At 55.5% G+C, this 20903-nt stretch overlaps 1 protein-coding gene across 6 annotated transcripts in view; it reads right to left on the bottom strand.

Moving 5' to 3' along the window:
- The window catches only part of RET (ret proto-oncogene), a 53439-nt gene that overhangs the window by 10757 nt on the left and 21779 nt on the right, over positions 1-20903 (bottom strand). For 3 of the 6 annotated variants that reach the window (XM_074382084.1, XM_074382083.1, XM_039477916.2), the window contains exons 2-13: positions 17031-17294; positions 15122-15409; positions 12399-12640; positions 11019-11214; positions 8417-8613; positions 5925-6183; positions 5187-5312; positions 4527-4637; positions 3813-3932; positions 2749-3005; positions 2107-2254; positions 46-153 (exon numbers count right to left, since the gene is read on the bottom strand). In XM_074382084.1, coding sequence (XP_074238185.1) covers positions 46-153; positions 2107-2254; positions 2749-3005; positions 3813-3932; positions 4527-4637; positions 5187-5312; positions 5925-6183; positions 8417-8613; positions 11019-11214; positions 12399-12640; positions 15122-15409; positions 17031-17294 — 2316 coding nt within the window. Of the gene's footprint in view, positions 1-45; positions 154-2106; positions 2255-2748; positions 3006-3812; positions 3933-4526; positions 4638-5186; positions 5313-5924; positions 6184-7479; positions 7920-8416; positions 8614-10211; positions 10695-11018; positions 11215-12398; positions 12641-15121; positions 15410-17030; positions 17295-20903 lie in introns of those variants that run through there. The other 3 variants (XM_074382086.1, XM_074382087.1, XM_074382085.1) reach the window with 3 other exon arrangements.

The following is a 20903-nucleotide window of genomic DNA, read 5'->3' as shown; positions in this document are numbered from 1 at the left end:
AGCCTGGGTGCAGGGCTGCCCATCCCACCCTACAGCTGGCCTTACCGTCCTGGCTGCAGGCCCCATACAGTTTGATGACATGTGGGTGGTTGACCTGCTTCAAGAGGTTGAACTCTGACAGCAGGTCTCGCAGCTCACTTGGGGAGGCGTTCTCTGAAATGCAGCACAGAGCAGGTTGCAAACAATCCCTCCTGGAAGCCCCTTCCATGACCACACCGGGTCAGGACAGACCACATCACCTTGCCCAAGTTCAGACAGAGAGGCCTGCAAGGATGACGCTGCTCGAGGCTTCTCCCAGCCTTTGAGGTCAGTGAACAGGGGCCACATCCACCCTGGGGAAGAAGCACCCCAAGGAGCCAGCATCCACACAGGCAGGATCTTTCCCCAGAATGTCCCAGGGCTGGGCCACCTGTGTACTTAGCATTACGTTCCTGCAGTCGCTGTCTTTAGAAGACAGTGGTCCACAAAAATCCCCCTCATTAATCCTTCTGGAAAGGTGAGGGGACTCCCCGAGGTACACACACCCGCTTGTGGGGAGAGGCCCTGGAGAAGATGGAGAACCATGAGGGAGGACCCCACACACCGTGACCAGTCTCCCCGTTTCCTGTCCCCATCTGAGACGGCCGGCCTGGAGGCCAGGAGTCCCCCATGCTGCTGATGTATCCAACACACGTGCATGGCAGCTGCTCACATTCCCTCAGTTACCACAGAAGACCAGTGTTAGCACCTGAGATAAAGCAGTGTTACCAGTGCTCTGCACACCTGACATTCTGCCTTATTTATTTATTTTTTTTTGAGAAAGAGTCATGCTCTGTAGCCCAGGCTGGAGTGCAATGGGGCCATCTTAGCTCACTGCAACCTCCGACTCTCGGGTTCAAGGGATTCTCCTGCCTCAGCCTCCTAAGTAGCTAGGACTACAGGCACACATCACCACGCCTGGCTAATTTTTGCATTTTTTTTTTTTAAATAGAGATAGGGTTTCCCCATATTGGTCAGGCTGGTCTTGAACTCCTGATACCCACCTTGGCCTCCCAAAGTGCTGGGACTACAGGCGTAAGCCACTGTGCCCAGTGCCATTCTGGCTTATTCTTAATGAAAGCATGATTCCCCAGAGAGGCTGACTGTAGAGGCATGACAGAAAGAGGACAAGGCACCTCAGGGGTGGCCTGCCCAGTACATGTGTCCTGAGGGCAACCAGAGCTGCCCTGAAACACCCAGCAGATGCCTGGGCCTGAAGGTATTCCAAGAGTCAGAACACATGGCTAAGCCATCCCTCCCGGGTCAGCTGTCCCACTGCCCAGCTGTGCTGTGCCACCTCCTCTGTCCTGAAGGCTTGTCTGGAAGGGAGAGGACAGCTGGGAGCTGGGGCCTCAGGACCCCTTGGATCAGCTGTGGGTGGCCTCGGGCTGTGTGTGGCTGCACTGGAAATCCAAGGGTCTTTCTGTGACCCTGGAGAGTCTGGGGTTTTACTGGCTTGGAGGTGAGTGTGAAAGCACCCTGTGCTAGGCAGCCCCCGACTGCTGCAAAGAATTCTCGTGTACACCAACCACTGTCCCTCGCCACCATGCAGCCTGGCTATCCACAGGGCTGGGGTCTGGCCACAGAAGAGGGGGTGGCCCAGTGCAGTCACCAGCCTCAAACATGCACGCCTCTGTGGGCAGGTGCATGTGCCCATCAAAAGCCAAACTTGTGGCATGACTCGGCATGAGGGCGAGATAGGCCCGTGGGGGTCTCCTGAGATTGAGGGCCAGTTCTTACTGATGGTCTCTTCACCAGGACCCCAGGAGACAACGAATGGGAAAGACTGGAGTGAGGACAGCTCTCAGCTTAAAACCAAAAGGCTTTCTGAATGTTTAGAAGATTAGACCTTCAGTGGCACTGGCACAACAGCACCTCTAGAGCCTTCCAGGGAGAGCAAAGTCCTCACTCTGCTTCCGTAGGCCCATGTGGCCCATGTGCCTGTGGTAGGGGTTCCCTGACTGCAGCCTCTCTAGAACAGCAATGGGGTTTCTTTGGCAGGGCCCATGCTGGCAAGACGGGCCTCACCCCCCCACCACCAACTCTGGAGACTCCCCCAGGTGCACTATGCCTGTGCCTGACAGGTACCTTTCAGCATCTTCACGGCCACTGTGGTGTACCCTGCTCTGCCTTTCAGACGGAAGGCCGTCGCCTTGACCACTTTTCCAAATTCACCTTCTCCTAGAGTTTTTCCAAGAACCAAGTTCTTTCGAGGGAATTCCCATTTTGGATCCTCCTATGTTGGAAATGAGGGAAGGGGAAGAAGAGGGGAGAAAAGTGTGAGGATGATAGGAGAGGAAGAAGGCAAGATCCCTAAAGGAGTCCCCATGGACAAGTGCCAATGTGACAAGGATCTCCCTGTGCCCCTGGAGAATCTGGGGTGCTTGCCGCAGCCTGGAGGCTCTGAGCAGCATACGCAGACCTATAGGCCAGGCTCCCCAGAGGCACCTGCCTCTGACTTCAGTGCCCCTCCATTCACACTGCTGCTCCCCTGCCTGATGCATTGGCCCTGACCACTGCCTCTCACCTGGATGGGAACAGGACCTCATCAGTCCCACCCCAGACTATCCCCACACAGTGCCCTGCAGAAATGGGGGCAGAACATGGGCCTTGTCTGCCCGGCATCGGCAGGCCCTCATGGGATGGCCTCTGTATCCCCAGCTGGCCTCCCTCCCTGGACGGCAGCTGGGGAGGGTACAGGGGTCTTGCCTGCCCCGCAGGGACCCTCACCGGGATCTTGAAGGCGTCCACGGAGACCTGGTTCTCCATGGAGTCCAGCGAGGGCCGGCGGGCGCCGGATGAAGAGTAGCTGACCGGGAAGGCCTGGGCTGGCCGGCGGAAGGTCATCTCAGCTGAGGAGACGGGCGGCTTGTGGGCAAACTTGTGGTAGCGATGGATGCAGAAGGCAGACAGCAGCACCGAGACGATGAAGGAGAAGAGGACAGCAGCCGCGATCACCGTGCGGCACAGCTCGTCACACAGCGGATCTGTGGACGGGGTTGGTATGAGGTTTGGCAGTGGCAGGAGGTCCCGCACCACCGGGTACAGGCTGCCTATGCTCCTCCGCATGGCTCTCCAGCCCGCTGTGTCCGCAGCAGCAGGGAGGTGGCCGTGGAGGTATGGGAAGGCCTGAGAACACCCCGTCAAGCATGGGTACTGCCATGTACGGCCCCATCCTAGAATACTATTGCCCTCTTATAGATGGGAGATAGAAGCTCAGAGAGGCTGAGCAGCCTGCCAAGGTCACACAGCAGAGGCTGTGTTCACTATACCAGCTGGCACTGGAGGGCTGGTGGGGGAAGTCAGAATTTTCTTCTGTTCCAAATGTCTTTGCCATTTTCTTTACGAAAATGCTAAGTCTCTCGGGACATAGGCCTATATAATACCAGAAAACTCCACACCAGAAATGTGTCCCTGTGCTCAGGCAGGACAGCGCCCCCGAATGTGGTCAGTGTGGCTATGCCACCCACCAGACCTGCAGACCTTGAAATGTGCTCCTGGGTGGGTCCCAACTACATGGTCACAGGGGCAGTGACTTGTCAGGCAGATAAGTTGTTTGGTGGAAGAACTGCTTTTCTGGCCTGCCCATCACAGAACTTAGGGCCAGAGGACACTTTATAGGGGCCCCGGCCCCTCTCCTGTTTCACCAATGGAGTAACAGAGGCCAAGAGGGAAAAAGAGAAGTGTCATGAGGTCCACTCTCCTCCCAGCAATTTCCTCCTTGTTGGGGCCTCAGATGTGCTGCTGAGACGCCCCTGGGGCTGGGAGGCGGTGACGGTCCCGGGCCCACTCACCCTGGATGTCTTCCGGCTCGCAGAAGCACTTCTTCTCCTCAGGGAAGCAGTTGCAGGTGCCGTAACCGGCTTTAATCCCTCGGGGCTCTCCAGGTTCATGCCCCCCGACAATGCTGACCCCTGAGGGCAGACGTAGCCCACTTAGCCTCCTGGGGTGCCTGACCACCCCAGGCCCCCAGATTTCTAGGGCAGTGTCCCAAGGAGCCCGCTCCCTAACCAGTGTCAGCAAGCACAGGTCCAGGGAGGCCAGGGGCCCAGCAGCTTGGCTCAGCCAGGCCAGGCTTGGCCACGGTGTCTTCCCGAAGCCATCGGTACAGCCAGGCCCCCTCCTAACATTGCATCTGAACAAAGGACTCTGCCACCAAAACTGTGGAACCTGGTGACCTGACCCGCACGTTGCAGTGTCCCTCGTCTGGCTCAGGGCCGCACTTTCCCTATCAGTGACCCTGCTGACCCTTCTCTGCTTCTGAAATCCATGTGTGCTGATTTCTGGAAACTCAGCAGGGGCCTGGACAGTCTGTAGGTCCTTGCCTCCCCACGATCCCTGACCCCGCCTGTTCCTTCCCCATGGCCAGGGTGACGCTGAAATACATAGGAGGCTCAGCCTGATGCATAAAACTGACAGACATGGCACTCTGGCTGAAGTGCGTGTGGGGTCTAGGTCCCCCTTACAACCTCCTGCCTGTCCCTATGCCCTGATTAAACACTGCTTACGGAGGCAGTCCTGGGGGCAGATGTTGATGTCTTGGGTCTCCACCACATCGCAGTGGCCGTCAGGGCAGGTCTTGGTGCTGGGAGAGCAGGTGGAGAAGTTCCTGGTGATGCCTGCACAGGACGCACAGCAGGCTGTCACCCACGTGGGAACCCCGCCGCATGCCCCCACTGCCTCCCAGGCTGATCCTGCCCCTCTAGGGAGTGGCAAACGAAGGCCTGAGCAGGGAAACCCTGCACACAGAGCCCTGCCAGTGGGAGCATCCCAGGAGTCGTGGTTTATGGGAGAGGAGGTGTGGGAGGTTCCTCATACAAAGCCCTTACAGCAAAAAAGCCGAGACCCTCTCAGGCCTGCACAGTGAGGGGCCCTCGTGGTGATGGGCACACCCGGGCTGGCCTCTGGCTGATGCAGACAACGAGTCCCTTGCCTACACCACATCCCTTGGCCGAAGACCTCCCAGAAAAGTCCACTCTGTCGCCTGTGCATTCCAACTTTGGCTCAGACCTTCCCAAGTCCAGAGTAAGTCTGGTCCAGGGACTATTCACTGGACTCACAAGCCCTCTCCCCCAGCCCTGCACTGCTGCCTACTTTCCCAGCATCGTGAGCCACATAGGGGACGAGGTGCCAGGAGCAGACCTCCCTCGGGTGTCCCCAGGGCCTACCTTTGCCGTCTCCCTGCCTCCACTCACACCTGCCCGTCAGAGCGCCCAGGCCGCCGCACTCCTCACACTCCAGCCGTCTCTTGCTGACCGCACAGGACAGGGGGCAGCCCACCTCCTCAGTAATGTCTACAGGTGACAGACAAGCAGGGTGACAGGGGACTGGCCTGTGCCCAGTGCCTGAGGACAGGGAACAGTACCAGCCAAGCTGCTCCACGGGTAGAGGCCAGAAGGACCAGGGTGGCACATCAAGGGCAGCAGATCAAGGTTCTGGGAGCAATGGCGCAGGGCATCATGGTCACAAAGTGGGGGCCATTGGGCTGGGGTAAGTACACGAGAAAGGATGTGAGGGCAGTGAGATTTGGCCAGTGGATGCCCAGTGGGACCTGTGTTTCAGGTACACAGTGAATGGCACCAATGGCAGCTGTGTCAGCGTGTTCTTAAGAGTGCATGTGTCTTGGAGGTGTGTCTTTCAAGAAGCTGCAAAGGTTGCCTGAAACATACCTGTACCAAAAAACTGCTTGTTGTTTACCTGAAATTCAAATTTAACCAAGGTCTTATTATGTTTTCTGGAAGGGGCAACCTTTTGCTGCTGGGTCACTCAGGGTGAAGCTGGTCTAAGCCTTCCCCACTCCCCAGCTAAGCCTTGCAGCTGTACTGTGTTTTTCTCAAAAGGCTGGAGGTTCAGCTTCTGGAAACCCCCAGGCCCCCGACCCACCCCTCCTTGGAGCAGGCACTCACATGACCCCACCACTGTGACCAGCAGCTGGGCCTGGGCCTGCCTGCAGGTCTGCTGGTCCGTGGCCACCACCATGTACTGGAGTTCGGCACACTTGGGCCGCCGCAGGGCTTTGGTGTCATTCACGAACAGGATCCCCGAGGTGTCCGCCGCTGAGGTGACCACCCCTAGAGTGCTGCAGTTGGCGCCGGAGGCATGGAGCTCATACTGGACATTGATGCCACTGAACGCCTGGCAGTTTTCCACACAGACTTTCCCGATCTAGGGGGGCACAGGGGAACACCTTAGCCAGACGGCTGAACCAGCCTGGCCCGAAGGTAGAGGTTCCCACACAGCCTGAGTCCTGGAACTGCTCCCAGCTGGGCCTGGAGACAGCAGCCCCCGCTGAGCACCGGGTCCTCCATTCCCACAGAGCCTGCAGACACACCTGCCTCGGCCCTGCCCTGCCCAGCTCCATGCAGGCCACATGTCACCGGCTACCCCGGTTCCTGGGAGCTGGAGGTCAAGGCAACACACGGCCTTGAAGTTCAGTTTGGAGGCAGGAAAAGCCCCGGGCAGGCCCTGACTCAACCCTTCACTCCCCCTTCCTCCCTCACTCAGACACCAAGGCCACTGGAATGTCTCCCATGCTCATCCCTGGCTGCTCCTAGCTGCCCCAGCAGTTTTCTGAGGACCCCTTGCTCCTCTCTCAGTGCACAGGGCTTAGAGGTTCACCCTGCCCTGGTGTCCCCTGGTCAGAGCACTGCACCCCAGCCACAGGACTCGGGAGCGTGGTTGCTCAGCCTACGGAGGACTAACGGGCCTCCCTGGGACTTTGACCAGAGCCCCTGGGAGAGGGGCCTCTTTTCCTGGGGTTGCCGGGCACTGGAGCCAGGCAGCTGAATTCTTTTCACCTCTCAGCAACTCTTGCTTGAAACCAAAAGTTCAGTTGCTTGAAACCAAGAGTTCCACAGACGGTGAGAAGAGTGCCAGCCAGTGCAGGGCTGGGCTGCCCCAGGCCCACCTGTGACCACAGCAAAACCTGCCTCCTGGGCCTCCTCGCTTTTCCCTACAAAGCCCACTTCCACATTCTCATGTGAGTTTCAAAGTTGTCCAGGGTTCCTGCCCCCAATTCACAGCCTTACAACCTGGGGAGAGGGGCGAGACCACAGTGAGGCTGAGGCTGGACTGGGATTCAGGTCCCTGTTGATCCTGAGCCTGACAGAGGGCAGGTGACCCACCTCCAGCAATGTCTGCTCCTGCCCACCTCCCCTCATGAGACCCCCGGGACCCTCTGCCTTGTTGCTCCTCCGTCCCTGATCCCTCTCCCATTAAAGTCCAAGGGGTGGTCGGGGAGCTTGGGTATGTCCAAGGGTGGGCTCCCTTGGAGGCCGGACCAGGATGGGTGCCAGGAGCTGATGGGGGCACAGAACCACTCAAAAGAAACGGCAGATGGCGCTCTGAAGAGGAGGCGCCTTGGGCTGCTCTGCGAGGGAGAGGGGTGTGAGAGACCGTATGTGCTGCCATTTCAAGTCAACTTAGAAAGTACTTATGAGGGCTGGGTGCGGTGGCTCATACCTGTAATCCCAGCACTTTGGGAGGCTGAGGCAGGCGGATCATAAGGTCAGGAGTTTGAGACCATCCTGGCCAACATAGTGAAACCCCGTCTTTACTAAAAAAACACAAAAAATTAGCTGGGTGTGGTGGTGGGCGCCTGTAATCCCAGCTACTTGGGAGGCTGAGACAGGAGAATGGTTTGAACCTGGGAGGCAGAGGTTGCAGTGAGCCGAGATCACGCCACTGCACTCCAGCCTGGGTGACAGTGCGAGACTCCGTCTCAAAAAAAAAAAAAAAAAAGTGCTTATGAGAAGGATCCCAGAAAGAACGCCAGGATGCACAGCACTGGCACCGATGGGCAGAAGGATCATGCCTCATGCCTCATCCTTTTTAATGAATATTTATTACTTTTATTTCTTCTATTTCTAATCACTATTTTCCAAAAACAAATATAAATGTACGCTCTCTAGCAAACCTACTTACAGGAAATAAAAAGGAAGCTTTTCCTGCCTCCCCTGAGGGCACCACTGTGGATGGCGCTGTGATCTCTGTGCAGATGCAGATCCCCAACGGGGAAGATCTGCTTTGGCACAAAGGGAGTCACGTGGGACCAACATCTCTGCAAGCCACTCTCACTTAACAATACACCAGGAAGATTCTTCCAAGTCAGCGTAGATTTATCCAGCACTGCTCTTGAATTGTTGAAAAAACATTTTAAAGATATCAAGAAGGGAAAGGGGAATAAAAAGAGAGGCCCAAGGAGCCCCCAGCCCTGCCCACTGTGAGCTCTCCCAGGTCTCTTCCGTATACCCAGCTGCACCTCCCAGCCCTGGGCCCAGGAATCCACCCAGGTTACTCTGTGCTGGTTGGGCGAAGAGGGGGTGTCACCTGCCTCCCTGTGCCCCCGTGTTCCTTGGCCCTTCATTCTTCCCCAGACAAGCAGTGGGCATGAGCTCACCTGGGCAAATCGGTGAGCCCTCCTGCTCACGGAGAAGGAGGTACTGGGCAGGTGCAGGCTGATGGGCAGCACTGACACGTTGAAGTGGAGCAGGACGACGCCCGCCCCCGGGCCCTGGAAGTCCGAGTCATTGACCAGCACGGCCAGCTGCATGGTGCGGTTCTCCGCGATGGAGAGGTTCCGGTTGAGAACCAGCCCTGCAGGCGGGGGCGCAACAATGACCACCGGGCTTCTCTGGCTGCTCCCTCATGGTCATGCCTCTTCCCAGAGAGAGTCCTGAAAACACACTGGTGCAAGCACGCACTTTCACACGTACAGTGCCACGTGACCGGCCTGGGGCTGGTCCTAAGTTAGCACCAATGTTCAAATGTTGGCATCTGCTGAGCTGAAAGCCTAGGGAACCCTTCTCAGTTTGAGGCAGCCTGCGTGTACGTGCATGTGCATGCGTTGTATGGGGTGTTTGTGTGTATAATATGCTTGCATGGTATGCGTGTGTGTGGTATGTATATGTGTGTGGTACACATGTGTGTTGTGTCTGTGCATAGGGTATTTATGTGTGTGTGTATGGGGTGTTTGTCTATAGAGTTGTAAACTGAAAGTAAAATCCTAAACCCCCAAACCAACTAGATAGATCCCCTCTTGGCCAAGGGGACACCAGAAAAACCTTAAAAACAGAATTCTGGACCATGACTGGAAGGGAGGGTGGACTTGCCTTACCAGGACCTCTTTTTTCTGGAATTTGGACACAACTGACCAGCATTAACATTAAAACAGAGATCGTAAGACTGACAGAATGGACTCTGTGGCAATAAGATACCAAATTATAAACAGGACCTAAGGCCATGCCAAGCCAGGGTTAAGTCACCCTACAAACCATAACATTGGTTTTCTTACTTGAGACGGAGCCTCGCTCTGCTGTCTCTCACTGCAGCCTTGACCTCCCAGGCTGCAGCCATCCTCCCACCTCAGCCTCCGAGGCTCCTATAATCCAGGACTGTGACACCATGCCTGGCTAATTTGTTGGATTTTTTTTTTTTTTTTGTAGAGACAGGGTTTCACCATGTTGTCCAGGCTGGTCTCAAACTCCTGGACTCAAGCAATCCACCCGTCTCAGTCTCCCCAAAATGCTGGGATTACAGGCGTGAGCCACCACACCCAGCCCATAAAATCTTGTTAAACCCTTTTTTTCCCTGCCAGGTATACTGTAGTTGACTTTCCATCCTGACCCTGTATAGCATCATGTGATACGTCACAGTCCTCCTTAACATATTCCTTTGTACTGACCTGAAGTCTTTAGGCAAGGCTTAACTCTTTCAGCCTGCTGTAAATTAAAGAATCTCTGCATCTACCTCTAACCTGTAAGCCCCTGCTTCAAGATATCATTCTTTTCGGGCCAAACCAATGTATACCCTCCATGTGTTGATCTACGTCCTTGCCTGTAACTCCTGTCTCCCTAAAATGTATAAAAGCAAACTGTAACCCCGTCACCTTGGATCTGGGGACCACTTACTCAAGGCTTCTTGGGTTTGGGTTTTCTCCAGGCTGCGGTCACTCATACTGGCTCAGAATAAACCTCTTTAAAATATTTTTCAGAGTTTCATTTTTTTGGGTAACAGGGTGTGTGGGGGCGGGGAGGGTAAGATGGGAGGTACAGGTCTGCAATGACAAGGCCCTGGTGCTAGAGCCCTCCAGACAGCTCCCCCAGAACATGGCAGAACTCCCCTCCACAGCAGGAGCCTCCAGCAGACCCAATGACCCCACAGGCCGAGCCCTGGAAGTTACGCTGTCTGTGTACCTGCTTCGTGCTGCTGCTGCAGTTCTCAGGTGGTGGAAACAATGATGGGAGGGGCGCTCTGCCACGCAGGGTGTTCAGTGCCAGGGCAGGGTAAGGAGGCTGTCTCCCCTCTGACAGGCAGGACCTCCAAAGGCTTGGTGGGGTGGGGAGGACTGAGGAATGAACAGGACCAGGCCAGGCAGAAAGGGACGAAGGACCTGTGGCCTGGGGCTCCCCCAGACACAGACCCCAAGTACAGGTGGTTTATTTGGAAGGTGATCCCAGGAGAAATCGGCAGGAGCTGGGGGAGCGAGGCAAGAAGCAAGGCTGCCGCTGAAAGGTGCCCTGCAAGCAGGTGAGCATGGTGGCACATGGAAGGAGTCAGGCAGGACAATGGGCTCAGAAGCCCTGACCTGATCCAGGGGTGTTTCTGTATACCAGCCTGTTAGCAGAGAGCTACTGAGGACAGAGCAACCATCCCTAAGCATTTGGGGCCAACTTAGGGGCAGCCACACAGTGCCAGCGGCTGGAGGAAAGCCTCAGGTGACATGTGTGTTTGCAATCGGTGGTGAGCCCTGGTGAGGTTAGCACGGGGATGTGGTGGGACCCTGCCAGGGTCGGCTGTGTGGCAGCTCAGGGAGAGAGGACCCGTGGTGAAAGCCCCACTGGTGGCTGGAGGGCAGGCCTGGCAGAGACACAGGAAGTGCTGGGCAGAGGGTGGAGGGGAAGTGGCCTGGGCCACAGAGGGCCATGCCAGGAGTGCATGTGTGTGCTGTGCCGCTTGCCCAAGAAAAGCGAGCACCTCATTTCCTGGGGGGCCCTGCTTACTATAGTCGTGCACGGTCGCCCGCACGAAGCTGCCGTTAGCCTGGACCAAGGTCTCGTTGGGCCAGTGTTCCACCCGGAAGGTCTGCTGGGCCCAGGTATCCCTGGGGAGCAGCGTGCTTGTGTACCGTCTCACCAGCTCCCCCGATGCAGGCACCACGTCCGCATCAAAGACACGCAGTGTGGCCACCACGGTGTCCTGCAGGATGCAGAGGGCGTTGGTCAGTGCAGGCAAGAGGGGCTCCTCAGACTCCCCAAAACCAAAGACCTTAGGACACACTGCTCATCCCACAGAGCCCACAGGTGGACCAGGTGTGTTGTCAGAGCCGGGTCTGAGGACAGTCTGACCCGAGTTCAAGTACCCATGGAGGTCACTAGCCAGCCTGGCCCAGTTACCTTCCCTGGGCCACTGAGCCTCATCTGTGTAACAGGTGCAATAAATACAGACCTCTCATAAGGAGAATTACAGCAGATGGCCAGGCACCTGGCTGGCAGGTCCCACCCAGGTCCCCAGAGAGCAAAATGAGCACTCCCCCTCTCCCCTGAGGAAGCTGGGCCCCACAGGGTGAAGGTCAGGTCAAGGTCACACAGGAACAGATGTACATCAGAGCCCAGGTGTACATCAGAGTGCTCTGCTCCAAGCATCCTCCTACACCAGGCTGGAGGGGGTTGTGAAGAAAGCCACTGGCCACCTTCGGGATGGCTCTGCCCATCAGGCCTCTATTACCCCAAGGCTGCCCAGGGAGGCTCACACAGCCTTTACTCACAAGGCATGCTTTCGGCCAGACCTCTTTTCCCTGCCAAACCTGAACGTGGTGTGCCCAGAGAAGCGGGACAAGGCAACGCACTATCCCAGGGTTCCCCACGCCCACTCTCCCACGGCCAGGAGGGCTGGGCCGGTTGCAGGAACGCTCGAAGCCCAGCAGGTGGCGGTAGCGCTCCACCAGCGTCGGCCAGAGAGGGGTGAGGCGGGCGGCACCAGGGGTGATCCGCCTTCGCGTCCCCCTCCAATCCTCGGCTCAGCTCTTCGTCACTCTCAAAGGTCCTCCGGTCAGAGGCTGACTGCTGGTGGGAGGGAGTGCCCTCCAGGAAGATGCTCCCTGCCGGGGAGCCCCATACGGCCGCCCTCGGGCCTCGTCCTGGTCAGTCCCAGGCTGGGCACCCAGGGGTCCCGGCCTCCCAAGGCAAGGCCCAGCTGGGAGCTAGAGGCAGTGTCCGTTCCCCTCCCCCTAGGAGAGGCGGCGCCGACGAAGACAAAGGACAAATCAACGCGCGAATGGTTGGCCACACGCTTGAGTGGCTACACGCACACTCAACCGACCGAGAAACGAACTGCGGCCGGAGACAGACACTGGATAGACTATAGCACGCGCGGACAAGTACCTTCTTCCGCTTGAACTCCACCAAGGCGCTGGCGGTGTCGACGCCCGCGGGGAAGGTGGGCGCCGAGTCGTCCTCGTCGTACACGCTCACCAGGAAGGGCACCATCTCCACCTCCTCGCGCGCACCGGCGCGCACGGTGCACACGGCCACCAGCTGGTACTTCTCCCGCTGCTCGCGGTCCAGGGCCCAGCGCGTGCTCACCTCCAGGCTGTCCGAAGCGCAGCGGAAGGGCAGACCCTCACCTGAGCACCAAGCAGAGGCCCCGCATCACCGAAGGCCCAAACTAGGCAAGCCCCCTTCCTGGGGAGGGAGCTCTGCAGTCAGAGCGGGGAGCACACCGAACGCCGGGCTCGGCCCCAGGCCTCGCCTCCTTCACTCCACAGGGGAGTGCAGCGCTCCCAGCCCGAGTTTGCAGCGATGACTGTGTTTCCACATGCCTTGTGTCCTGCTGCAGCTGCGCCCTCACTCGTGCTGATGGGGAAGAGCCGGAAGCAGATACCCTCGTCACCTGGTAGGGCCTGGGGCACCCCTCCGCTCACCTGGCCTCCATCTCGAGTGGGCTTGTGTGGGGAAGGCTGGCTCCAGCTCAGCTCAGGCTGCAGGCCTGGAGAGCCAGCTACTGGCCTTGGCTACTTTTTTAAAAATGTTACGTTTTTTTTTCCAATTCTGGAAGCAATGTGTGTTCATTTAGAGAACGTGAGCAATAAAGCCACGATTCTACCATTTTAAAACAAACATGGCAAGATCAGAAAATCGAAGACCACATGTTCTCACTGATAGGCAGGTGTTGAACAATGAGAAAACATGGACACAGGGAGGGGAGCATCACACACTGGGGTCTGTTGTGGGTGAGGGACTAGGGGAGGGACAGCAGGGGATAGGGAGGTTGGGGAGGGATAACATGGGGAGAAATGCCAGATATAGGTGATGAGGGGATGGAGGCGCAAACCACACTGCAATGTATGTACCTATGCAACAAACCTGCATGTTCTGCACATGTGCCCCAGAACCTAAAGCGCCATATATATATATGTGTATATATATATATATATATGCACGGTGGACATCTGGTGTATGATGTGACATTAATGCATAATGATTTTCCACCGCCTAGTATGCCTCTCTGCTCTACACCTCCTTGTCCAGTGCGTCGCCAGGCTGGTCATCCTATGCGTGCAGCGGGATGTAGAGGTTAAAGTGCACGAACGGTGGCTCGGCTTGTGCTCTACATTGCCCTGTAAGGCAAGGCCAGGAACAACACCACATTCTTCAATGAGCCTGTCCTTGGATCTGTCCTCCAGAGATAATCCAAAAAGAGGTCATCATGAAGGTGGAAGGCCACTGCTGAAGACCCCACAGCCAACCCCAAGGAGGCGGGGGCAACTCCACAGACTTCCCAGTCAGAACCATGCCTTACACATGAATCACACATGTGGGAAATGCTTATCATATAATGCTTTCCTGTTGAGTGTGATTACAAAGAAATCCCATTAAACTAAATTTAATAACATAATTTTTAGTGGAAAAGGGCAGCATACAAAAAACCAATTGCTTCATCCACCATCTGGTTCAAAGACATCTATCCCTGTCCCAGAGAATGAAAGGAATCTGAGGAAGCGTAAGTGATGACTTTTCTACCTTTACTGAGATGTTAATATTCTTGCCATGTTTGTGTGATAAAGCTACTGTGAACGTAGGATGCACTTGCCAGAGGTGCAGCCTCTGTGGCCTGGTTGAGCCCCACTTCCTGACTTTCAGATGGTCGAATGGGGCCCACCTGCGCCTGCTCAGCTGCCTTCTCCCCTCTGCTGGGATCCAGCTCCTCCCACACCCTGGCTGGGTTGGCTGTCCTTGCTGCTGCTCCATGGGTCCCCCTCTACACCCACATCCAATCCCTGAGGGAGTCCTGCTGGATCTTCCCTCTAGGCATCCCCGCAGCTGCCTGCTTCTCACCACACCTTGGCTTCCACCCGCACCCGGGCATCATCACAGCCCACACCTTGCCATTCAGAGGTTTCTCCTGTAGCCTTCTGATGTTCTCCCAGCTTTGCTCCTGAATCTTCCCACCCCAAACCATCGCTAACACAGCAGTCTGACTAATCTTTTAAAAACTAAGTCAGGTCCTGCCATCACTCCCTCCCTCCAAAATCTTCCATAGTTCCCCATGTTCCTCAGGAGAGAGCCCTGAAAGCCACTCCCATACCTGCCCCCGCCCCAGGCACTATTCTGCCCGATTGGTCTCATATCTTCCCTGTGGCTCAGTGCACTCCAGGCATAGGAGGGTCACCCTGTGGCGCCTTCCAAGGAGCTAAGCCTGAATATCTGGCACCCTCCCACCTTTGCTCTGCTAGCCCCTGCCCTGACTACCCAATTTACAACGGAAGAATTGAGGTCTCCTCCTCCGTTCCCCTCTCCTTGGTTTCCTCCCCAGCTAGCTCCTGCCAGAAGCCACCCAATTTCCTTGGCATGCTTGGACGCTCTGACTGTCCCACAAAACGAAAGCTGCAGGCAGGCAAGATTCCAACCAGTTGTGTTCACTGTTACACCCTTAGCTCCTAGAACAGTACCTGGCTCCTGGCAGGCATGCAAGAGGTATTTCCGGAATACTGAATGAACTGATGGCATGGCGGTGAAGAATAAACCAGATGGTTTGTGTCAAGGGCTCACAGAGCAAGCTGAGTGCAGCAGGCACTGAGCGGCAGCCCCACAATGTCGGCACTCACCCTCCAGGAGCCTGTAGGTCACGCTGATGTTGGGGCACAAGAACTGCACAGGCAGCAGGCGGAACTGGTGGAAGGTGCCTGGGGGCCGGTTCTCACGAATGCGGAAGTAGAGGCTTTTCTCTGGGAAGCAGAGCTCCTGGGGCTTGAGGGAGCTGCAGGCCGGAAAGGAGGTGTTGAAGAAGGAGAAGTACACTCGGGCACAGCCTGGCCACTGGCACTCGCCCTCACGAAGGGACGTGGGTGACAGGAAGACCTTGAGGTAGACGGTGAACACCCGGAAACCTCCGTCTGCAGAGAGAGAAGTCAGGCCTGTGGGGGCATCGGCCACACCTGCCAGGCAGTCGGGAATGGTGAGGAGGCAGGAGCTCCAGGCCTGGTGCAAAACCTGGTCCCCACCAAGGTCCACAAGGCTCAGCCTGTGCTCCAGCTCCACCTGCTACCTCCTTGCCTCTGCTGCAGGGCCCTGCGGCCCGGAGCACCAGTGCCCCACAGGCCTAGCTCTCGTCATTCAGTTCTCAGCGTAGAGGCCCCTTCCTTAGGGAGGCATGCTGAGCACTGGGTCGAAGGCTTCCCGACTCTGCTGATGGCAACTTTTCCAGTAAGTGATGACCAGCGCCCCACCTGCCACACCCTCCCCAACGAGGTTTGGAGTGGCTGCAGAGAGCCTTCTCCAATGCCTAGAGGGGGCATTTCTGGCAAGTTCCATCACCGAGGTGCCATAGTGATTTCCACTGTATTGCGAGGGCTTTCTCAGCTTCCATCTCAGCTGGAGGTGGGCGGCTGCTCCTCAGAGCTGCTCTTCCCGTATTCTCCTCTGCTTTTTGCTAGCCTGTCCATCATTGCTCCAATCCTCTGTTGCAATTAATTCTTTACGCAAACTTTCCCTGTTCAAATCACCCTGTGGTTTCTTCCGCAACAGGACCTGGCCATGTATGAAGCCTCTCCCCACTTTGGAGGGCTCAGGCCTCCTAGGAATCTCAGGCCCAGGGAAAATTCCATACTGGCTCCACCCAGGGACTCCCATTCCTCAAGCTCCACCCTGGGGGCTCAGGATGAAGACGGCAGCAACTAAGTGCATGGAACCAAGACTCATCTCAGATGCTGCCTCCTCCAGGAACTGCCTGGGCTACCCCGGAGGGAGCTGCCCACCTAAGCCCCCTCCCTGTCCTGCACTGGGCTGTCCCTGGCAGACGAGCCACTCTGCCTGAGTAGGGCAGGGAGGCCTGCTCTGCACTCATGGCCCGAGGCTTGCCTCTCACCAGCAGACAGGGCTTCGGGTGGTTGTAAGGCCTGCGCAAGCCGTAGCCCTGTCTGGGTGCCAGGGGGTGGGAGCTACTGGGGGCAGCATCAATGTTTCCTGTCACAGGCACTCTGCTCCCCCACCACCTCCCCCAGTACCATGTCACATGTGGCCGTAACTCCAGCTCTGACTGCTCCTCTTTCCTCCCTGGACACCCGGGGACAGGCGTGAGTCCCTGCCAGGTACAAGGGCAGCCGGCTCTGGGAAGTCAGGCTTTCCTTGGGAAGTGCTGCTTCTCCAGTGAGTTGCAGGTCATTTGCTAAATCAAAACCCTGGGATTTTTTCAGCTCCACACTACTCCCTCTCTAGAAACCTCCTAATCCTTTTTAGCCCCACTGAAGAGTCATTCGGGTCTGGCAGAAGTGTGTACCCAGATTCCCGTGTGTCTCCAAACCCCCACAGCCTCAGGAAGCCCCAGGGTCACTGGCAGCCCTGAAACTTGTCCTGGCTTCTCTCCAGGCTGGACACAGAGGCAGACCAGCGTCACCTCACCCCTGACACCCTCCAGGCTGGACACAGAGGCAGGCCAGCCTCACCTCACTCCTGATGCCCTCCACACCAGGGGTGGGGTGTGGTGTGGTGGGATGGGAGTGGGGGCAGCTTCCTTACTGCGGACACTGAGCTTCTTCCAGGTTCTCTGGTCCAGGCTCCGGTTAAGGTAGAGGAGGCCGGTGTCTTCCTGAATGCGGATCCAGTTGTTCTCGTGCAGCCGGGTGTGGTATGTGCCATAGAGGTGCCGGCCCAGGTGGAAGCTGGGCACCTCCCCAGGAGTGTCCCGCAGGGCATGCACGTAGAGCAAGGGCATGCCGGCCGGCTGGTCCACGTACAGATTCTCCCAGTAAGCATCCCTTGAGAAGTAGAGGCCTAGGGCCACTGTGGGAAGTAGGGAAGTGAGTGAAGGATGGTGAGGATAAGGCTTCTTCAAGGACAAAAAAAATAATAATTAGTTTAAAATTCCTGTCTTAGCAGGAGTTTTTCATCTCTGGTCCTGAGAACATGAACACTTGATTATTTGTATAGTTACACACCGGCTAGGAAAGACTGCTTTAAAGTAGAGAAAGGAAAGACGACAGGGGAGGCAGTGTCCACAGTGGCAAGCCTGTTCTCAATCACCCAGGCTGGAAGGGCACCCGAACCACAGTGGCTTCTCAACAGGTCACCCAGAGCCAGAGTGTTCAAGGGCAGAAGACACTGCCAGCCGCGAGGGGCAGGCAACAGTTGCTAAAAATGAAGAAAGCTCTTTACAGGAAAGTCGTAAATCTTTATCTAAACATACGCCTACCATAGGACCCTGCAATTCCACTCCATTCATCCAAGAGAAGTAAAAACATACGTCCATCAAACGGCGTAGTGGGAACTGGAACTGGTGATTCACAGCAACCAAGTGCCTAGAGGCCCTTCGGCAGGTGGATGCACAGGCAAACTGTGGCTGAGCTACGCCACGGAATCCTGCCCAGCAATGAAAAAGATGAACGATGGATACACACAAACTCCTGGACGGATCACACATACACATCATGCCAAGATGAGGAAGCCAGGCAGAGGAGAGCACACACAGCAAGATTCTGGACAGATTGTAGGCAATGGATCAGACTGGCTGCTAGTAGCGGGTGGGGTGGGGTGGGGGGAGGTGGACAGATAGGGAAAGACCACAGGGCACTTTCTGGGAAATGTGAAGTTCCCATATCCTGATAGGGGTGAAGGTCACGTGGGCATATTCATTTGTCAGTATTGTACAGCTAAGGTCTGTGCATCTTATCTATGTAATTTTTACCTAAATAACTGAAAAACGAATCACTGAGGGTGCTGTGGACATAAGCGCAGCTTCCTTTAAGAAGGCAGGATGCTGGCCTCAGCTGTGGCCAGGTGAGCCCAAGCAGGAGCGCAATGCACTACGCTGCTGACTGTGTGTGGCCAACATTTACCATAGTAGAAAGTTTTAAGAATAATTTTTGGAACTCATGTACACTGTTGGTGTGAATGGAAAATAATATACCGTTATGGTGAAAAATGAGAAGGCATTTCCAAAAACTTAAAAATTGAATTACCATGTGATCCAGCAATCTCACTTCTGGGTACATACAAAATAATTCAAAGCCAGGTCTCAAAGAGGTATCTGCACACCAGTGTTCACGACAGCACCATTCATGACAGACAAAAGGTGGAAGCAACCCGGGTGGCCATCAATGGATGAACGAATGGACAAAACGTGGTCTATACATACAGTGGAATATTTCGTCTTAGGAAAGAGGGAAATCCAGTCAGGTGAGGGGGCTCACGGTTGTAATCCCAGCACTTTGCGAGGCTGAGGTGGGGGAATCACTTGAGGTCAGGAGTTCAAGACCAGCCTGGCCAACATGGTGAAACTCTGTCTCTACTAAAAATACAAAAATTAGCCAGGCATGGTGGCAGATGCCTGTAATCCCAGCTACTTGGGAGGCTGAGGCAGGAGAATGGCTTGAACCTGCAAGGCACAGGTTGCAGTGAGCTGAGATTGTGCCATTGCACTCCAGCCTGGGCAACACAGTGAGACTCTATCTCAAATAAAAAAAATAAAAAAGGAAGGAAATCCTGACACAGGCTATACCACTGATAACCCTGGAGCACATTGTGCTAAGTGAAATAAGCCCATTGCAAAAGGACGAACACTGCATGATTCCATTATGTGAGGTCCCCAGAGCAGTCAAATTCACAGACACAGAAAGTAGATGGTGGTTGCCAGAGCTGGGGGGAGAGAGGATGGGGAGTTAGTCTTTGATAGCGATAGAGTTTAAGTTCGGGAAGATGAAAAGTTCAGGGATGGCTGTGCAACAATGTGAATGTACTCAATGCCACTGAAATGTATACTTAAAAATAATTATATTGAGGCCGGGTGTGATGGCTCACACCTGTAATCCTAGCACTTTGGGAGGCTGAGGTGGGTGGATCACGAGGTCAGGAGTTCAAGACCAGCCTGGCCAACGTGGTGAAACACCATCTCTACTAAAAATACAAAAATTAAAATTAGCCAGGCATTGTGGCGGGTGCCTGTAATCCCAGCTACTTGGAGGCTGAGGCAGGAGAACTGCTTGAAGCCTGGAGGCGAATGTTGCAGTGAGCTGAGATTGAGCCACTGCACTCAGCCTGGGTGACAGAGCAAGACTCCATCTTAAAAAGCAAAAACAAAAACAAGCCCAGGCACAGTGGCTTTAACCTGTAATCCCAGCACTTTGGGAGGCCGAGGTAGGCGAATCACTTGAGGTTGGGAGTTCGACACCAGCCTGATCAACATGAAGAAACCCTGTCTCTACTAAAAATACAAAATCAGCTGAATGTAGTGGCGCATGCCTGTAATCCCAACTACTTGGGAGGCTATGGCAGGAGAATCACTTGAACCCAGGAGGCAGAGGTTGCAGAGAGCCGAGATCACGCCATTGCACTCCAGCCTGGGCAAAAAGAGCAAAACTCCGTCTCAAAAAAACAAAAACAAAAACAGAAAACAAAAATAGTTACATTGTAAATCTTATTTTTGTGTATATTTTTCTACAATAAAAATTAGTATGAATTTTTTAAAAGATGGATAAATAGGCAAAAAAATGCTTAAAATTGATTAAAAATCTGCAAATAGACTCTAGAATGAACAAACAATACCAACATCCACAGCAAACATTAGAAATACTGCACTTGAACATAAACTGATCTCTTTTCCATCAGTTTGTTCCCACCCAGACGGTTGCTGCTTGAGGGGTCTGGAGGGCGGGGCCTGCAGCACCAGCTGAGAATGCCCTGGGGCTACTGGGCTCCTCCAGGACACCTGGGTTTGGGAAACAATCAAGTGCTAAGCGGAGCTTGGAAGAGAGCAGGTGAGACGTCTGGAGTCCCACACTGGGAAAACAGAACAGGAGAAGGCTTCTCTTGAAGTGCTCACTGCACAGAGGAACACGGCTCCCATGACAGCGCCCTTCGTGGGGGAGTGTGTTTCTGGTGACAAGGAGGGTGAGAGACTGTAACTCACAGTGGCCTCACAGGGTGAGGCGGGGCCGGATGCCCTGGGTCCTGATGACCCCCCTCCCGATCCTGTGTGGCTTTCCATGTCTGGGCTATTCACCTAGGTGGCAGGGAGGAGGATCTCACCCAAGAGGGGATTTTAGGGGCTGACTGAACTCAGGTCGGCAGAGGCAACGCAGTTCTGCCAGGTCTAGTTTTCTCTGAGACACACACCTCTTGCCTTGGTCTTCCCAATAAGAACCATTTGCCCTTGGGCAGGCCATGGGGTAGCTCTGGTGATGCCCAGGCTGCAGAAGAGTGGGCCCTGGCACCCCATCTGCTGCAGGAGCAGATCCAGACTGGGAATCCCACAAGTGCTCCTCTGGGGCCTCCGCAATGTACATGCACCTTCAGTGGTCCAGGGACTGGAGGTAGGACAGGTCCGGGCTCCCTAAAGCCACCCCCAACAAAGACTACGTGTGCAGGAGAGAACCGGCCTTCCTGCTCCCATCTGTC

The sequence above is a fragment of the Saimiri boliviensis genome, chromosome 12 (genome assembly GCF_048565385.1).
Source record: "Saimiri boliviensis isolate mSaiBol1 chromosome 12, mSaiBol1.pri, whole genome shotgun sequence".
Lineage (NCBI taxonomy): Eukaryota > Metazoa > Chordata > Mammalia > Primates > Cebidae > Saimiri > Saimiri boliviensis.
This window is presented reverse-complemented; position numbering and strand designations above follow the sequence as displayed.